This window comes from Carassius gibelio, chromosome A21 (genome assembly GCF_023724105.1).
Source record: "Carassius gibelio isolate Cgi1373 ecotype wild population from Czech Republic chromosome A21, carGib1.2-hapl.c, whole genome shotgun sequence".
Classification (NCBI taxonomy): Eukaryota; Metazoa; Chordata; class Actinopteri; order Cypriniformes; family Cyprinidae; genus Carassius; species Carassius gibelio.
Genome location: NC_068391.1, coordinates 13,010,546 through 13,028,598, shown reverse-complemented (window position 1 = coordinate 13,028,598; position 18,053 = coordinate 13,010,546). Strand labels below are relative to the sequence as shown.

The following is an 18,053-nucleotide window of genomic DNA, read 5'->3' as shown; positions in this document are numbered from 1 at the left end:
AATAAACAAAAAAGTCCAGTGGGAGCTCAAGGGTTAGGGTGACAGTTCCCTCTCTGCAGAGATCTGTCTCCCAGGGGCCAGGTCCACATTATCCAGCAAAACTTTTCATCAATATTGATAGCTTATATTCTGAATGACATCTAATGCTGTGGCTGTCCAACAGTCTGTCCCCTCTGTCCTTGTTCCTGTCATCCAGCCTCCTAAAGGCTTTGTTATTTGATCAATAATTGCCATAATTGCAGAGGCTGGACATAAAAAGAGGGAAAAGACAGTATAATGGCAGATACTACATAGGATGTAAAATATTACAAACAGGAAGTGTGACTCAGGCTTATTTAACCCCGGGACAAAAACTGACACATTACCTCTGGATGAGATGAATGGAAAAGATGCCAGAACCAAAATACAAGCAGGCATCTGATGCCCCACAGTATTCTCAATTAATGTAACAACATATGCAATGGTGTTCTTTATAAGTTACTGAAGTGTTCCAAACACATATAGATCTGTCTGTCCTTGAGCAATGTATTCAGAATATTATAGAAATCTGAAAGTGGTTAGAAATAAATGAGCACTGTTGCTGGGTGTTAAAAATAGCCTGAGCGACTAAGGAAAAAGAAAAAAGCAAGCATAGTTACAAGGTTGCAGTTTGTACAGGCTTCATCAACAGTAGGAGAGGAAAGAGGCAGATGTTTAGATGAAAATTCACATATGATCACTGTCCGGTGTTTAAAACATCTATATAAACACAAAATGTATGCATGCACTTCTCTACAGTCTTGCAAATAAAAAAAGCCATAATAAAACCAATTTTGGTTCCCAAATTTTTTTGTAGTGAACAGTTCTTAAAAGAATTGTTCAACAAAAAATAATAATAATAATTGAAAATGCTGAAAATGTACTCGCCCATAGGCAATCTGAGATTGTTTGTTTCTTTATGGGAACAGATTTGGAAAAATATAGCATTACATCATTTGCTCACCAATGGATCATCTGGAGTGAATGGGTGCCGTAAGAATAAGAGTTCTGGTAAAACAACAGCTGATAAAAACATCTCAATAACCCACACAAACAACATAAGAAATTCATCAAGTTTTTTTACATTGCTTCCTGTTAAATAGGAGTCCTCCATTTATGATAATGTTTTCTGCAGTGAAATAGTTGTCTGAATCAGGAGAGAAATATACACAGATCTAGCACCTTTTATAAATGAAAAAAGTTTAAAAAAAGTTCTTAACAAATGGATTTTGACAACAGTGGATGGACTTTTTCACTTGAGGAGTTATCATGAATTATGGACCAATATATTGTAACAGTTTAAACCTTAATTGTGAACTTGTTTTTTAAAAAACATCCAGCTTTTCACAAGACATTAATTACTGGACTGGAGTAATTTGGATTACTTGTGGATTATTGTGACACATTTTCATTTTGGGGTGATTTATTAATTTATATTTTAACAATGATTTTTTTTTTAAACATGAAGAATTTTTTTGAAAATCTAAAGAACCTTTTTTTATTCTTCAGTATAAAAAAACTTCAATGCAATGGAAAGATTTCATGGATGTTAGGATGTAAGGTAAAAGTGTATGAGACCAAATAAGCTCTTAACTACAGCAAAATGCATTCATGTCAATGAGGTAGGTCATGTGATGTCATAGATGAATGATCAAAGAACATAGGGATAAAAATAAAACACTTTGGCCAGAAAGGGCTCAGCATTTAAGATCCCACTTTATCACAATATATTGTTTACAAGTGGTATGAATCATAAACAAAGTTAGTTTAGCTTGAGCTTCAGATGACAAATACTATCCTCAGTCTTGTCCTGCTCAGGTATTTTTAAAGAAGTGTTGCTAAGCAACAGGTTATTACTGTTCTTTAAAGTAAAAGAGTGAGGACCTTGATTCTTTTGGTTTTAAAATAAACATGAACATAAAAGAGAAACTATTAAACCAGACAAGTGTCCTTCAAACTGTTCATTCACCGATTTCTCCTTATCACCCTCTCTCTCGCTCTCTCTCTCCAATAAAAAATATTTTCTGTTTTGTTTCATTATTCACATGTAAGTTTACTAACAATAGAAATAAGAAGAGAAAGGAAATAAAAAACTGAACATAACTTACTGAATTTTCAAATGTGAAATGATTTTCCCTGGAGTTTTAAACTCCAATGCGACCATTTTTATTTTTTAATCATCAGTAGACTGATATTATGAATAATATCAACTCCAATTGAAATGTTTGACCAGACGACTTAATTTTTGGGCCCCTGCCGTTTAGTATAAATATAAAATAATGAATAAATAATAGCAGGCTAATATAGCAGACTATTAATAAAATCTAATGTAATACATTTGAAATAAATATATTTTAATTATTTTTTATTCATAAAATTAGACGTATTATGCAATGTCATGTTAAGTAGGCCTATTCGAAAATCTTTATTGTCAGTAGGGGGCGATCTTACAGTGTCAACCCTGTTACCATTATTTTCCATAGTAAACAAATTATATTTAAAAAATATTGTAATTTAAAAAACATTAGAATTGAAGTCGAGCGTGACCTTAAATATTAAACGTATTTTTTTTTTCTATTTAAATATAACAATCTATAACAATATAGCTTGTTCAAACTTGAAACACATAATATTTAAAATAGCACAATGTATTTTTTTTGTTTATAATATAATCATACAATAAATAGTTTCAAATCACTTTATCAAACTGCGAACCTGTTCGATAGAATGATCCCCCACCGCCTATGTTCGTGATCCTTCGCTTGGTAGTTTGCTGTAAAATCATATTTCATCGATCATATTGCGTGGGGAAAAAGAGATTGAAGACGTGGGATAAAACACTTATTTTCTTAATCGTGGTTATTGTTTGTTTATATTTTTATTGAATGGGTGGCATGATGTAATTGCTGATTGTGAGTTATCAGCCTCCTACTAATTGTTTTGATGAAGAAGCAATAACCACAGGCGCATCTACACTTTTCAATTAGCATATCACTGAAATTCATTGACATGAGATCTTCCTCCTAATCTCGTCACCAAAATATCAGCATTTCCCTGAAGTCAAGCAATAAAATTCTGTTACAGTAGCTCGCGGCCAGATGCACCTGCTCTGCGCGCGCAACAGGGTGGAGAGTTTGGACCTTCTAGATTTGTCCAAATCTGGCTTTGCGCGTTGAAAGGGATCCCATATTTATCCTACGTCACTATCACAGCAGCAAAATGCAGAGATAGTTGGAGATTCAAATCTATTTATGCACGCCCCCTCCCATCATTTCTTCAGGCGCGCTCTCTATATAAACTATCTGGAGGCAATGTTTCCATCAGAAGCTTCATGCGAAGGCGAGAGAGAAATCCATAGCATACCAAGGGTAAAACTTAAGAGACGACAGAGGATATATAAGCAAAGAGAGAAAAAAATGTTTTTTCTCAATTACTAAGTAGTTTTTTTAAAGACATTATCCAAAACTTAGAAGAAGTGGCGTCTGCCCGAAATGATGGCTGAGTAGCTTTCACCGCAAGCAGTTTTTACCCAGATTATTCGTCTTTTCCAACGATTCTTTGGACACGAGAAAATGTATCGGTCCACTAAAGGAGCATCAAAGGCTCGGAGGGATCAAATCAACGCAGAAATTCGCAACCTGAAAGATCTTCTGCCCATCTCCGATGCCGACAAAGCTCGTCTTTCCTATCTTCACATCATGTCCCTAGCCTGCATTTACACAAGAAAGTCCGTCTTTTTCTCTCAAGGTAGGGTTAATTTAACATGGTTTTCTAAAGAACTTAAGAACATAAAAAGGTGAATCAATTATTTAAAAAAAAAAAAAACTTTATTTTTTACGAGCAAAGAGCAGATTTATCTGAGGAAGCTCTGTCTCTGTCCAGAGTTCTGAAAGTAACTAGTCTCTGTCTATGGTGCTGATGTTGAGTTATGTGTGTGGATGTTGTGATTTATTTTTAATTTGTAATTTTTGCTATGTACATATTATAGTACAGATCTTTATATTGATATTTCCATGTTTTGTCTTTATTAGTGTCAGCAGGTCATGACGTGAGCGGGAGCATCCTGTCTTTGCCAGAACTCTCGGATCTGCTACACACACTACCAGGGTTTCTCCTAGTGCTGACGAGTGAAGGAAAACTCCTGCATCTATCGGACAATGTCGCAGAGCACCTTGGCCATTCCATGGTAAGAAACATACATTAGAAAATAAATGGTTTATATCTATTACTTTTAAGGACTTTGTTAGCAATTGGTGCATGCTAAAAATAATTATTTGGGCTTTATACAGGTGGATCTAGTGGCTCAAAGTGACAGCGTGTATGATATTATAGACCCAGCCGACCACTTCATCATGAGGGGTAACCTTGTGCCAATCACCACTTCTGACACAGGTAATTCACTCTGTTGGTTTGACACATTCTTTCAACATAAAGTATTTGAGATGTATTGTACATGATGTAAAAAATAATCCCTTAATGTGTCTCTCTTCTTTTTATTTCTAGACCGTCTCTTTTGCTGCCGCTTCAGCACTTCGAAGTTTGTACGGCGGCAGGGATCAGGGAACAAACTGATGTTGGTTCGGGCACGCTGTCTGCCACCTCCATACCACGCATCCACCTACTGGACCTCCAATCCAGTGTGGTTGTGTTTTTGCTCCCCACTGGAGTCCAGCGTCCCCCAGGTTTCGTCAGCTAGGAATCCTCTCCCCACCCCTCCTGCGGAGCAGTCTTTCCTCCTGGCCTGTTTCCAGTCTCAACACAGCCGGGACATGAGAATCCATGCTGCTCAGGACAGGTACAGTAGGAGTCCTGTGAATGTCCCTGTTAGTATTTGATTATGTATTTGAGAGTGAGGGAATAATGTTGATTTGTTGTGTTTCTCTCTCTCTCTGACAGTGTATCTGTATACCTTGGCTATGACATAGAGACTCTGCGCTCTCGCTCATGGTACAGTCTGATTCATCCTCGTGATCTGTCTCACGCCTCTGCACAACACTGCGCCCTGTGTGAGTGCATAACTTTATTTATTAATTTTTTACAGTGCATAATATTAAATATATCAAAAAGCTGGTATAGTAAATGTGGTTTATTAATTGGTCTTTGTGTCCTTTTTCAGTACATGAAGGTGGAGAGAGGCAGGTGGAGATGGTGGTCCAGGTTGAGGCAGCAGATCACTCCTGGGTCTGGCTTTACATTGTTCTTCAGCTGGAGACTGGAGAATATCCCATCAACAGCCACAACTACGTCATAAGGTATAAAGGTTACCAGCATTTACATTTAATATACTATCAAATACAAATAATTATATTTACAATTTTAGTTACATTATCATTATTATATAATAATAATTTGATTGATTTTTTTTAACTGAATTTGTATCAATTTGTATTATAATTATGAATAACAATATTAATTATTATTATCAATAATAATAATAATAATACTTATTTTTATTATATAAATAATAGTGACATGTATCATTTGTAATGTTTATAATGGTAATATTAAGTAATATTAATACAAATAATAATTTATTAATAATAAAATATATTATTATTATTATTATTGAAATATATTAATATTATATTATTATTGAAATGGAATATGATTTTAAAATGTTTTATAATATCTTACATTTTGTATCATATTAAATATATAAAACAATTATTTATGATATTAGTATTTATTTAAAAACTATATTAAACACATTTATAAAATCTGTTGTTTTCTCTACCCTTCCCTCAGTGAGTCTGAAGCCTGGTCGGTGCGTCAGCAGTTGTATTCAGAACAGAACCAGCTGGCTCTCCTGTACCAGGAGGCACGCCAGAGCTCTGACCCCCTGTCCAGCCCAGACCAGGTCTTCACACCCAGCAGCAGTGGCCTGTCCTCCCAGTCCTTCGACTTCAGCTTCACCACTTCTGGCCGGAGCTCCTCGGAAGAGCTCCCTAGTAGCTCTGGCCCAACCAGCATGGCACTCGACCCCCTTCAGGGCTTTTCTCAGGATGAAGAGAGCCATTCGCAACTGCATGGCAGTCACCAGATGTGGAGATCAGCCATGACCGTTTCTGCTGAACATCTGAGCAGCATTAATATCCCAAGTCTTTCTACAGTTCCGCAAACCCATATTGCCCCTCCACCCCTTCCTCCATACAAAGCTCCTCCTAAGCGCCAAAACTCAGAGGAGTTTATTTGCACACCTCCTTACACCCCAAGACTCGGAGGGGGGAGTTTTATGTTTGGTGATGAGACCTTCAAATCAGACCAAAGCAATGTAGTCAAAATGAGGCAGTCTATAACCTCAGCACCCCTTTCCGCAAGCATCGGCCCCACTCAACACTGCCGCAAACGTCTATATGAAACACTACCACCTACTCCAGACAGCCCCGGCAGTGATGAATGCATTCTCATGGCGCTGCCGGAAATCAGAGGACCTCTGTACATAGACGTCCCTCATTTCCCATTCCACAGTCCACCCGAAGGCCTTTTAACCCCCGAGGCCTCACCCACCAAAAAGCCCTGTTTGAGTTTCTTCCCTCGTGAAGACGATACCGAAAGAGAGCAAAGGGAGATCTCACTCCTGGCTCAGTATATTAGCACTTTAGCTGAAGGCTTCTGTCACAGCCACCCACAAAACACATTGGCTCCCCCTCATCACGCATCATTTGAAGGCCCAAACTCCTCACTGGCTCACATTGATGTCTTTATGTTTGAGGAGAAAGCAGTCGATGGCATCCCTTTTCCAAATCTGCCATCCACCTCCCCCACACCTCCCTCGCCTTACTCATCAGAGCCATCCTATCCCCAGCACTCCCCGAGCCGCAGCTCCCCTGTCCACGCGCAGGAGGAGGCGAGGACTCTGTATGGTGTACACCACCTCTGTAGCGTCCAGTCGACGCACCGTAATCGTATGGCCGGGGGTGGGCCGCAGGAAGCCGAGAGACCCGACGAGGATGTGGAGATGATGTCCTCCCCAGGGTCCACCGCAGCTCCATCACTTCCTGCCCTCACTCCTGCTCTGCCTTGTTCCCAGTCCCTCCTAGAGGAGCTGGTCACTATGGAACCTGTGTTTGGGGCAGCCGCCCTGATAAATCCTGCCGAGAGGCAACAAGATGAGTTGTATCAACTCCCTCATCAAGGCGGACAACAGATCTTCTACCAAGGTGAGAAACTATGGCACTTTTGTGATTTTAGCTTTTCAGTATATCAAAGATTTTGTGTCTAAACTGTACTTTTTCTCTCCTTTCCCACAGATGGAACCAGTGATCACATGTTTTAACATAAGTCTGTGACTTAATCAATGAAGTATGGCATATTGTCATCTTTTACTAAGCTATATTTCTGGGATAATGTGGTAGAGTCAAATCTAAGTGTGTTTAAAAATATATATATATATATTTATGTTTATATTTCAATATCATGAAGTCACATGAACATGCATCCTATTCATATTGGACTGTCACTTTGGGGAAAAGTACTTAAAGTAACAAAGGCAATTGCCACTTTGTATTCACTTATAGTGAAGACTGTGTTTTAATGAAAAAAATATGTCTATGAACCACAGCTGTATCTTTCCATCGTAGAGTTCTACGGTCAAGTCGAGGATATATTTCTACCTACAATACTCTCTTTCTATTTGTTTTTCATTGTTTCAGTGCATGAAAACCATTGCAGATACTTCATAATAAACAATATTTCTTCATGTTTTGTTTTGTAAATTTACTGTCAAATTGGTTCTTCAAAAGTTCTTCACACTATAAAAATGTCGACTGAAAATCTTTGAGGAACCCAAAATGGCTCTTCTAAGCCATCGCTGTGAAAACCTTTATTTTTAAGAGTGCATTCGATGTACCATATTTTCTTGTTTCCACAAAGAATATCCTTGAATTTGATGCGCTCTTGTTTTCCAAATATGTATATGAGAGCCAATTAAATGCATCAAAGCGAGGTTCATCGGCGTGTGTTCATTGTTGCTGCCCCCTTCATTGTTCTAGTCTCTCTCTCCCTTTCATTCACTGCCTTTTCAGTGTGTCGCCATGGTTTCCTAGGACCGACTGACGCAGATGATGAGGTGCTTTCTATTTTTCCTGACGTATGCTCTTGACTCAGAGGCACAGTGGAGACAATCAGCCTCCTACACACACACACACACACACACACACACGCATATATGTCCACGAACGCATGCTGTACAGTGAATAGTCAGCCCACACTTTCCCATTATACCTGAAAGCTCACGATAATACCCTATATGGCCTTTCCTGCCTCTCAGTATCTGCTTCCATTTTTTCCTCTTGTTGCCGGGGAAGCGAGATCTTCCTTTCGCGATATCCACCTCCGGTGGCCCTAAATCACTGTTTGCTTATCAATTATCCAGTTATGCACCTTTCCGTTGAGTCCGGCGTCCCATGCTGCGCTGACCCTCCCACACAGCACCATGGGCCAACTTACCGCCCTGTGTCCAGAAATACCCCATGAGTTTCATCTGAATAAAACTCTCTCATGTCTTCTCTTCCTGTCCTTGTGAGAATGATGTGCTTTCAGCAATGAAGAGGAATAAAAATAGACTGGACTGAAAAGAGGAGGAAAAGAGGGAATGGGGAGTGCTTGGAAGGTGCACAAGGACTTTTAGGTGCTTATTCATCCTGCTTTCCTCCCACTCCTTCAATCAGTCAGCTGAATTTCTTTTCATCCTCCCTCTTTCGCACATCTGTGCTTTCTCATTCATACTGTCCCGTTCATTAGGCCCCTCTCTCCTTATGACTCACCCATACCTCTTTAACTCATCTCTCTGCTCTCTCGCTCTTCATCGTCCTCCAGATACGTCCACACAAACAGCCAATGCCCACTTAAATCATAATTGAAATGCAAAAATTAAGATGCTCTCATCTTGTTTGCTAGAAAAGAATGATGAAAATAACCACCTACATTGTCTGCACTATTCATAGATGCACAAAACATTTATATTCTGAAGCTCTAATGCCATGGTGCAACAACATAAGAACGATTTTCTCAGCAAATCAGTTATATTGGCAGAGATATAGCAAAGTAAACAAAACAAACCTTTAAAATAAATATTATTTTGACAAACTATCTTCATCCCAGGGCCTGGGACAATGTCCTTAGCTGTCCACCTCTGGCCTGCATTGCACCAACATGAAACTTTATTCAGTGTCTTTACTTTTGTTTTGTCAGTTTATATTGTAAAGACTGCTCAATGCTGACATTCAGTGGTCATTAATGCAAAATGTATAGAACTTGTGAAAAAAAAAACTAAAATTAGTAATTTTTTATCAAAATGATGATTTAACTGCAAACTGAATGTAATATTAAGGTAGGACACTTCATTGCATGTGTATGACACAATGTGTAGGACACTTTTAAATTTACATTATTAAATATAATATTACAGTAAAGGGAACCTTTTGTATGCTTAAGTGTGTTAAGAAACACAGCCATGAAAGTATACTCACCTAAGTGGCCTTTTATGTCATTAAAAGGATGATTCACTGCCAAAAAAAAGGGTCATCAGTTATATCATAATTAGTTTCAAACCTGTATGAATTCTTTATTTCTGGTGAACACAAAAGAAGATATTTTGAAGAATGTGTGTAACTAAACAGTTGATGGTTTTCTTTCTCTATACTATGGAACAAAATGAGGACTCTTTGTTTTCCCATATTTTTTTAAGTCATAATTATAAGAGATAATGTCAACTATGTGCATGCATTACAATGTTTCCTTTTTTATTTTTCAAGAATTTCAGCCTTTTCTTATAAAACTTCCACCGCTAGTTAAAACGCTACATTTCATTCTTTATCAAAATAGCTCTTAATTAAAAATAAAAAATTTAATCCAAGGTATATATATATATATATATATATATATATATATATATATATATATATATATATATATATATATGCATGTATTTTTTATTTAATAAAAATTATAAATGATTTGCCTAAACAAATGATTTACCACCTATGTTTACCACATGTATACGTGAGAATCCATCCACTAGATGGCAGTATTATGCAGTTCAGTCTTGAGCTCGTCACTGGTCCAGAATCGAGGAAGATTCCTCCGGGTCGATGATGCATTTTCAACATGGCGACGTGCATGTCGGGAATATAACAGTGAGGGTGAAATATTTCGTCCTTTTTTTTTCTTTTACCGAAAACTAAAGGCACCACTTAAGAGACGTCGGATACTTTGATTTAACATAGCTTACATGCAGGTACATTAAACATAAAAGGAATAATTTTACACAGGTACAGTGTATTTTGCTATGTTTCACTGTGACCCTATCTTATTATTTGATGTTGCAGTGCTTCCTACAGATTAATAAAAAATGGCATTTCTTGGAAGCCTAAAACCAGTGCTGTTGTCTGTTTTGCATGGTAAGTCTTAGCAACAGAATTTTGATTATTATGATCAAATTAAATAATTGAGATTAATGAAGCCATGTTCTGTTGTCATTTTGACAGCGTCGCACTCTGTACCTTTCTGGTCTGGACCTGTGTTCAGCAGGACCATGGCCACTCTCAATCAGATGCACCGTAAGGGCAGACCTCCTCCACCTCGTCCAAAGATCAGTGCCACTTATGGGCATCCACAGCTCAAAGCAGTAGTGCTGAAGACCATGATCAGGAAACCCAAGAAGCCCAACTCTGCCAACCGCAAGTGTGCACGAGTCCGTCTGTCCAATGGTCAAGAAGCTGTGGCGTACATCCCTGGCGAAGGACACAACCTCCAGGAGCACAATGTGGTGCTGATACAAGGAGGGAGAACACAGGACTTACCAGGGGTCAAAATCACTGTGGTCAGGGGCAAATATGACTGCGCACATGTCGTCAAGAAGAAACAGTAATTACTGGAACTGCGTTTAACTGCATAAATCTTCATGGCTGTAATAATTTGGATGTCAACAAATAAACGTGCTCTAAAATGTAAAGCATGGTGTGATCTGGTTCTAGTTCATACAGGTATAAAAGTCCAACAGTGATCTGATCCTACATCTTTATTTTCACAGTTTGTTCAAGTAGTTTTTCTGGTTCTGGTTTGCAAAGTAGAATGTTATCTTTGACCATCAACTCTTTTTGACAGAAGTAAAAGTTGGTTGTTGTCTCTGCTTTTGCTTTTACTATTACTATGACATGTTAAGTAACTAACTTGTTTGTACAAAATGTCATCTGCATGTCTGATATAACATGCTGTGCCAAACTGCTAAAAATGAAGAAAAAGAGCATTCACACCAAGTTGTCTTCACAAGAAAGTGAAGAGTTCCTGCTTTAACCCACAGACTATTTCTTGTTTTTACACACAATTCTAGCTAAATTTATTGAGGTTTTTTGCTTTAAAAAAAAAACTTTAAAAAATAAAAACATAAGATAGAAATTGAGTTAATGTATTTAATTAAGTTTCTATATAGCTTTTAATTAAAATTTTTTATTAATATTGATTTATTTACTTTTTTAATATTTGCCAAAACATTACCAAAACCTTATTACAAATTGCAGAATTTGAATTTGTAAAAAACGAAAAACAATACTGATACTAAATAAATAAACATAAATCAATAAACAGAATGCAACATGAATATAGAAATTTTTGTGTCAGTTGAAGCAGCAGGCATCAGAGAACAACCCAGTTTTCTTGCCTAGCACTTTCTGTCTGAGTTACCAAATCTAATAACTCAGATTTGCCATAATCACTTCAGTTACATTTCTTTCATGGCATCTTGAAATCTTTCTTTAATATGTGGAATCAGTTTGTAGTTTTGTAAGGAGCATGGTGACGTTTTATTACCAACATGATGGTGATGTGCACAGGACATTGAACTTCAGGACTGGATCAAGGAGATCTACATCCATGGGTTTCTTGAGCAGAGCAGCACAGGTGAGTCAGACGATAATCACTGGTTATCATAGCAGTGTCCCTTTTTTTGGAATACCTCAGTGTTTTAGCACATTGGTGATTACATTTGTGACTATTGTGATCTTCACAGCTTCAGTTCAACATTCGGCCCTCAGAGCAGGTCAGGATAGTTAAAATGAAATGAAAATTATTCTACTTAAAATTTTTAATTTGGATTATATATCATATATTCAATTTTTCCTACATTTGAACACTTAGTTTGACTATGGTAGTTGGTTTCCCAATGCCCTTGGCCCTTTAAAGCACACCACTCATGGATGTGATGTTATCAGGGCACATGATCGTGTAAGGCACTTGCAGCCCATTATTTCTGTCAGTGATAGACTCACTCAAAAAGGACAGTTCTGCTTGATGATCTCTGATCATTTTTGGGGAGCCATCTGGCAAAAGTTATCTATCTATCTATCTATCTATATATATATATATATATATATTATAGATCCTCACTTGTCAATATTAATGTTCTAAACTAGTATTTTAAAAATAAGCATTTTAAAGAATTAAAAAAAAAAAGAGCTGAAGCACCAAAACTGACATTTGAAAAGGTCTTTGTTTTATGGACATGTTTTAGGTTTGATAATTCCATTTAATACTGCAGCCCACTCAAGCCCAATGGTAAGTCCGGCCATGGCAATGACACAACTGTCCAAAAATATGTTGTTGAAAACAATAGTGTTCAGTATTCATCTGTTACTGATGGAAAAGCGCATGCATATGACACTACAATCCCTGGATGAGAGACAATCTTCACAGATGATTTTAAACACCAACTCAATCTTATAGCAAAAAACAACGCAACAGCATCACTCGCAGAAGTTCATCACGAGACTCTTTTTAAACACATCAGTGTTATTGTGGGTTAAGTTCATCAATGCACCGCCAAAGGTTTTCAGTCTTTTCCGGGAAGTGACCTTCTTTGATTTTCTTACTAATGTAGCGAGTTGTCTCATCTCGTGCACTCTGGTTAGAGCTGCTAGAGATCTGCAGGATGTTCTTGAGCAGCTCCTGGTTGGCTTCCACAGACAAACCCAGCAGAAAGCGGAGAAAGATATCATAGTTGCTATTCTTGGAGCTTAAAGCTTTGTCTACTGCACTCCTGAGTACGTCTGCCAAGGAAACCTTCAAGGCCTTCAGCTTGTTCTGCTCAAGGATGTTCTTCCCATGTTTCTTGAAACAATAGAAAACATGAAGAGCTGCAAGATACTCCTGAATGGTCGGATGAGCGAAGCAGCTCACCTTTTCTGTGTAAATCACGAACTTCTCTCTGTAAAACTCTGTGCAGAGACCGGTGCAGGCCATGGCAGGGTATGACTCCGGCAATTCAACGTCATCCCAGTGCTCTTTCTCTATCTGAAACTCATTCTTCTCAAGCATGTTGTAGGACAGCTTCGCGAGCTTAATAAGCAGCTGATCAGCAGTAAGATTCTTGGTGTCTTCGGTAGGGTCGTTCTGCAGTTTCTCAACGGACATTTGAGTTTGTCCATGCAGCATAATGGTGTACAAATTGGTAAGAGTTCTGGGCAGCTGTGCCGATGGTTGAAGAAACTGGAACTGCCGCTGCAGCACTTTAGATGCCACCCAACAGAACAGTGGCAAGTGGCACATAATAAACAGCGTCTTAGAAGACTTGATGTGAGCAATCACCCTCTCAGCAAGGTCTCGATCTGCGATTGTCTTCCTGAAATAGGCCTCTTTCTGATCATCGGTGAAGCCGCGGACCTCCAGAAGCCGCTGGACGTGTTCTGGTGGGATCACATCCAGAGCTCCTGCCCTAGAAATGATCCACACGTAGGCGTCATAGAGCAGGTTTCCCCTGATGAGGTTGGTGATCAACACTTGCACAGTTGTAGGCCTGGTCACGTCACACCAATACACCGTTCTCCGGAAATTAAAGGGGATTTGAGTGTCATCTAGGCCATCGCAAATGAACATTACCAGACAGCCCTCAAAATCTAGAGAATCTATTTCCTTCATCTCTGGATAGAGAGTGCTGACTATACTCAGGAGGGTATACTCTCCTTCTAGCATTTTATTTAGCTCCTTGAAGTGTAGAGGAATAAGAAAGAAGACGTCTTGGTGGACTCTTCCATCTGCCCAATCGAGGATGAAGCGCTGCACTGCAAATGATTTGCCACATCCTGGGACTCCCCTGGCTAACACCGACCTTACAGGCCTTAACCTCGGGTTCTGCTGGGAAAATATGTCATTTCCAGTTAACGGCTTCCTGTTCACTTTGGCAGTCTCTGCGAGCACTTCTATCTTTGATCTGAACTCATGCTCACTGTTGATTGATGCATTAATGCCATCTGTAATGTAAAGGTCTGTATAGACTGACTCAAAGGGGACTGGCTGTCCTTGTTGACTAAAACCCTCATATACCATCTCATACTTCCTCTTCAGAGTCAATTTCAACTCGTAGCGCACTTCATCTGTGGAACATCACAAAGAAAGATTTTTAAGGCAACGGTTTGAAAAACACTGCAATGTTTTGGCCGGGACAAAATAATAGAACTTACTTCTTTTGCATAGACCTAACAGATATTGAACCAGCTTTTTAGCGTTCATGATATCGAAGAGCGCCAGCGTGATCTTCAGAGAAACTTCAATATCGCAAAGCTCTAGCATCTTATCCACCAGATCCACAAGATCGACTCCGTCCAGCGGATCACGGAAGCGCTCTGGATATCGATCCCACAGCAGTTTTTTGAAGTACTTTAATTCATCCTCTGCAAGTTTCTTTAGGCAGCTGGTGAGGGCCTGTGAAAAAGCAATAATGTTAGTTTTCTCAACTTAATGTGAAAGGCACTTATTGGACATATTGTTATTGCATTAATTGGATGACCAATGGTTGTAGCCCTCACCTTAAATGCAAATTCAACCGTCATTGCTGGATGTCTTTTTTCATTCGGATCTACTACCAACTCTGGTTTTACAGGAGCAGAAACATTTTGTTGTTTCACACCTCCTTCCTTTTTGATCTTCTTCCGTGTGCTTAATTTAGAAAATATATATATTTTTTATGCAGTAATGTAACACTAAATGAAAAACTGTTCAAAATGTTGTAGTCAGTAAGATTTTTTTCTTAATGTTTTTGAGAGAAGTCTCTTATGAATGTATTCTAGAATGAAAACATGTATTATGTATGGTTCTGTACAATAATTATTTCAATGGAAATGTAAGCATCTTACAGTAAATAATTATGTGAATACATTAAATATGGTAATAAATTGATTATGGCAAAGCAATATAGGCCAGTATTAAAATTTAACTCTGAATCATCTCTGTCCATCAAGGGGTGCTTGACTAACATGTTTATTATGACATCTGAAGTGTATATCAATATGACCATGATACTGGCAAAGTTTAAATGGTACGGATACATCATGTGACTTCAACTCACCTTTCTTCAGCACTGACCTCCATATTATTGTCCTCATCATCACTATTAAACTCTTCACTGCTAGAAGCAGACGAGTCCCGTCTGCACAACTGAACCCTGTAGAAAATCAAAAGCGGACTTACGAGAATGACAACCTTAGCCACAAGCATAAAGAGCAAAGTCTCTTTCAAATAACTCATAAGTATCATTTTCACTCTTACAGCATGCTACTAATAAAAGCCTTTCTTTAAAATACCCCTCAAACTGTATGTAGAACATATTAACTCTATTAATAATAATAATAATAATAATAAATAGTCTTCGGGTCTAAAGAAATGGAAGTAAACTTACTGCGTGGAGCTGGGTTGATGCTCTTCTCTTGTTTCTGACCAGCTGTCACTCTGCATGGAGGCATAACTGGATGCAGGGGACTCTGCTCTCTCCACGTGTTGTCTGATGAGGACGATCATTGTAGATTACAGAAAAACGTTGTAATTAACCATGTAAGGAAAGTAACTCATCACATAAATAACATCTCGACTATGGCTTGTTCCCGATCTTACCAGCAGGTGGCGCACTTACACAACAGACAAGCATGCGTGCGGCTGACGTGTAGCCTACGTCAACATGGCTAGTCCTGGCTGAACCTTATTACACCAATATCAGATTACCAAAAAAACATATTACCCCGCAGGATTGGAGAATCCGAGGGAGAATGGAAGTGTCCTCTGAGGAATGAAGTCGTCCTCTTCCTCCCCATTTTCACTACCGAAGGCGGAAGCCCCGATTCCTAACGGCAGACTGTTGTCTGACGCCACCTCTACTGCGTCGTCGTCCATCTCGGATTTGCAACGCTTCCCTCACTTGTTAGAAACAGCTCGGTGTTGTTACCCTGATGAAAGCAATACAAATATATTGCAATGGTGCTAGAATAGCACAGTGAGTAGTTTACCAACTGACAGCCAATCATAAACTGCCTGTGTGCTTAATTAAATATTCATGTGCTTTGCACACTCGCTGAAACTTTAACGCGTTGTTTTACTTTTGCTGCCAAATATTTATTTATTTTAAATTTTTTTGGAAACATAAATAATTTTTGCAGGATTCTTTGATGAATAAAAAGTTAAAATGAACAGCATTGATTCAATATCTAAATATTTTCTAACAATATAAATATCACTTCTTAACAATTGAACACATCCTTACTGAATAAAAGTTTTAATTTCTTTAAAAACAAGAAAGAATAAAAATGTACTGACCCCAAACTTTTGAAGTGTAGTGTATATTGTAAAAAAAAAAAAAAAATGCTCTTCTTTGTAACTTTGTATTCATCAAAGAATCCTAAAAAAGTATCACAGGTTCCAAAAAAAAAATAAAAATAATAATATATATATATATATATATATATAAGCAGCACAGCAGTTTCCAGCACTGATAATAAATCATCATAATATAATGATTTCTGAAGGATAATGTGACACTGAAGACTGGAGTTATTTTCAGTAAAGTAGTATTGGAGTTAATTCAGCTTTGCATCATAGGAATAAATTTTAATGTATGTTAAAAATTGAAAAACATTTTTTAATCATAATATTTCTGTATTTTTGATGAAATAAAGGCAGCCTTGATGAGCATAAGAAAAAATAATAATCTCGTTCTGATCCCATACTTTTGACCGGTAGTGTACATACAAAAACGATCCCAAGGTTTACCAATGTATAGTGTTAAACAATTACCCAGAATACTAGAAAAATTGGAGAAATGAATTACACTATACAGAAAAAACCAATAGCCTATTTGGTCACCTTGTAGACGGAAATAAATATTTTGTACTCTCACTCTATATGCGCTTTTACGAAGTCAAATGAGTTTTAAAATACAGAATGCTATTAAAATAGCATCAAAGAGAGACTGGAGTGTAGCTGTCTAATGATTTCACCTTTGTTTATTTCTGTAGCAATGCTTCTGACTCCGCAGTCCTCTCGATCCACTCCTGGCTTCACATAAAATCGCGGAAGGTGAAACAAAACCGGTTGGTTAACTTAAAGTTAATGGTTTTGCATAAATGCTTGTCCTTTATGATTAATTCCTGGGTCGGTAAGTCAACTGCAAACCCGTGTATATTAAACGTAAACAGCGAGCCTACATCTAGCTAGCAAACGCGCACCTACAGTGTCTGATCAGGATCAGAATCACTTTCGGTTTGAAGTTGTGTACTTCCCTGTTTTCTTAAAGAGACAGCAATAAGAATATTTAGTGACTTAGATTTTGTAGTTGTTAGTAGAGACCGTATAAAATAGACATCTGTCACCTGCTAGTCTACCTTAAGTGTCTCTGATATCAATGTATTATTACAATTATTATATTTACATTTAACTTGCATAAGTTTGATAGCCTGTTTGGGCTCCTTATTCAGTAAATTTGTATTCATTGTGTAATATTATAGTTATTTCTTTTATTTTAAACTTGTTTTCCATTTTTACTTACATAATTCTGGCACATGTTTGAAGAAATCTACCTATACCAGAAGTATTTAACAGAGATTTGACAATTATTTTTTTATGGAGAATAAAAAATGTCAAAAGCTACAAAATATTTGATATATAAAATCGGTAACAAGGGGTCCCTGGTCTGTCTTTCTATGCACTAGAGGGTCATTCGTTCTGAAAAAGCTAGAAAACTCTTGACATACCCTGGGTTGACTCTTTTTGACACTGCT

General features: G+C 37.8%; 3 protein-coding genes across 4 annotated transcripts; 2 read left to right on the top strand and 1 right to left on the bottom strand.

Annotated features, from left to right (window-relative positions):
- The first annotated feature begins 3,355 nt into the window (after positions 1-3,355).
- npas4b (neuronal PAS domain protein 4b) lies at positions 3,356-7,719 on the top strand. 2 transcript variants are annotated; one of them, XM_052537034.1, is made up of 8 exons: positions 3,356-3,765; positions 4,050-4,204; positions 4,308-4,410; positions 4,522-4,813; positions 4,915-5,024; positions 5,135-5,270; positions 5,764-7,178; positions 7,269-7,719. In XM_052537034.1, exons 1-8 carry the CDS (start codon positions 3,591-3,593, stop codon positions 7,292-7,294), a joined length of 2,412 nt encoding a protein of 803 aa, XP_052392994.1. In that variant the 5' UTR covers positions 3,356-3,590; the 3' UTR covers positions 7,295-7,719. The 2 variants fall into 2 exon arrangements, with proteins under 2 accessions (XP_052392994.1, XP_052392993.1); XM_052537033.1 differs by having other exon boundaries at positions 5,764-7,719.
- A 2,366-nt stretch (positions 7,720-10,085) lies between these two features.
- LOC127941707 (28S ribosomal protein S12, mitochondrial) lies at positions 10,086-10,972 on the top strand. The gene is made up of 3 exons (XM_052537064.1): positions 10,086-10,255; positions 10,347-10,418; positions 10,506-10,972. The coding sequence occupies exons 2-3, from the start codon at positions 10,370-10,372 to the stop codon at positions 10,886-10,888; spliced, it is 432 nt and encodes a 143-aa protein (XP_052393024.1). The 5' UTR covers positions 10,086-10,255; positions 10,347-10,369; the 3' UTR covers positions 10,889-10,972.
- A 1,514-nt stretch (positions 10,973-12,486) lies between these two features.
- Positions 12,487-17,534, bottom strand: LOC127941685 (protein NLRC3). Its single transcript, XM_052537035.1, has 7 exons — positions 17,274-17,534; positions 16,022-16,226; positions 15,686-15,787; positions 15,356-15,451; positions 14,817-14,946; positions 14,472-14,712; positions 12,487-14,384 (listed from the first exon to the last, which is right to left on the bottom strand). The coding sequence occupies exons 2-7, from the start codon at positions 16,171-16,173 to the stop codon at positions 12,805-12,807; spliced, it is 2,301 nt and encodes a 766-aa protein (XP_052392995.1). The 5' UTR covers positions 16,174-16,226; positions 17,274-17,534; the 3' UTR covers positions 12,487-12,804.
- Between the last annotated feature and the right edge of the window lie 519 nt (positions 17,535-18,053).

Excerpts from the sequence above, each read along its gene's own strand:
- LOC127941685 (XM_052537035.1), bottom strand. The coding sequence starts at position 16,173 with ATGGACGACGACGCAGTAGAGGTGGCGTCAGACAACAGTCTGCCGTTA. Across the intron at positions 14,947-15,355 it reads GAGGTCAGTGCTGAAGAAAG|CACACGGAAGAAGATCAAAA; the intron begins GTGAGTTGAAGT and ends TTCTAAATTAAG. Across the intron at positions 14,713-14,816 it reads CGGTTGAATTTGCATTTAAG|GCCCTCACCAGCTGCCTAAA; the intron begins GTGAGGGCTACA and ends GCTTTTTCACAG.
- npas4b (XM_052537033.1), top strand. The coding sequence starts at position 3,591 with ATGTATCGGTCCACTAAAGGAGCATCAAAGGCTCGGAGGGATCAAATC. Across the intron at positions 4,411-4,521 it reads AATCACCACTTCTGACACAG|ACCGTCTCTTTTGCTGCCGC; the intron begins GTAATTCACTCT and ends TTTTATTTCTAG. Across the intron at positions 5,025-5,134 it reads TGCACAACACTGCGCCCTGT|TACATGAAGGTGGAGAGAGG; the intron begins GTGAGTGCATAA and ends GTCCTTTTTCAG.
- LOC127941707 (XM_052537064.1), top strand. The coding sequence starts at position 10,370 with ATGGCATTTCTTGGAAGCCTAAAACCAGTGCTGTTGTCTGTTTTGCAT. Across the intron at positions 10,419-10,505 it reads GCTGTTGTCTGTTTTGCATG|CGTCGCACTCTGTACCTTTC; the intron begins GTAAGTCTTAGC and ends TCATTTTGACAG.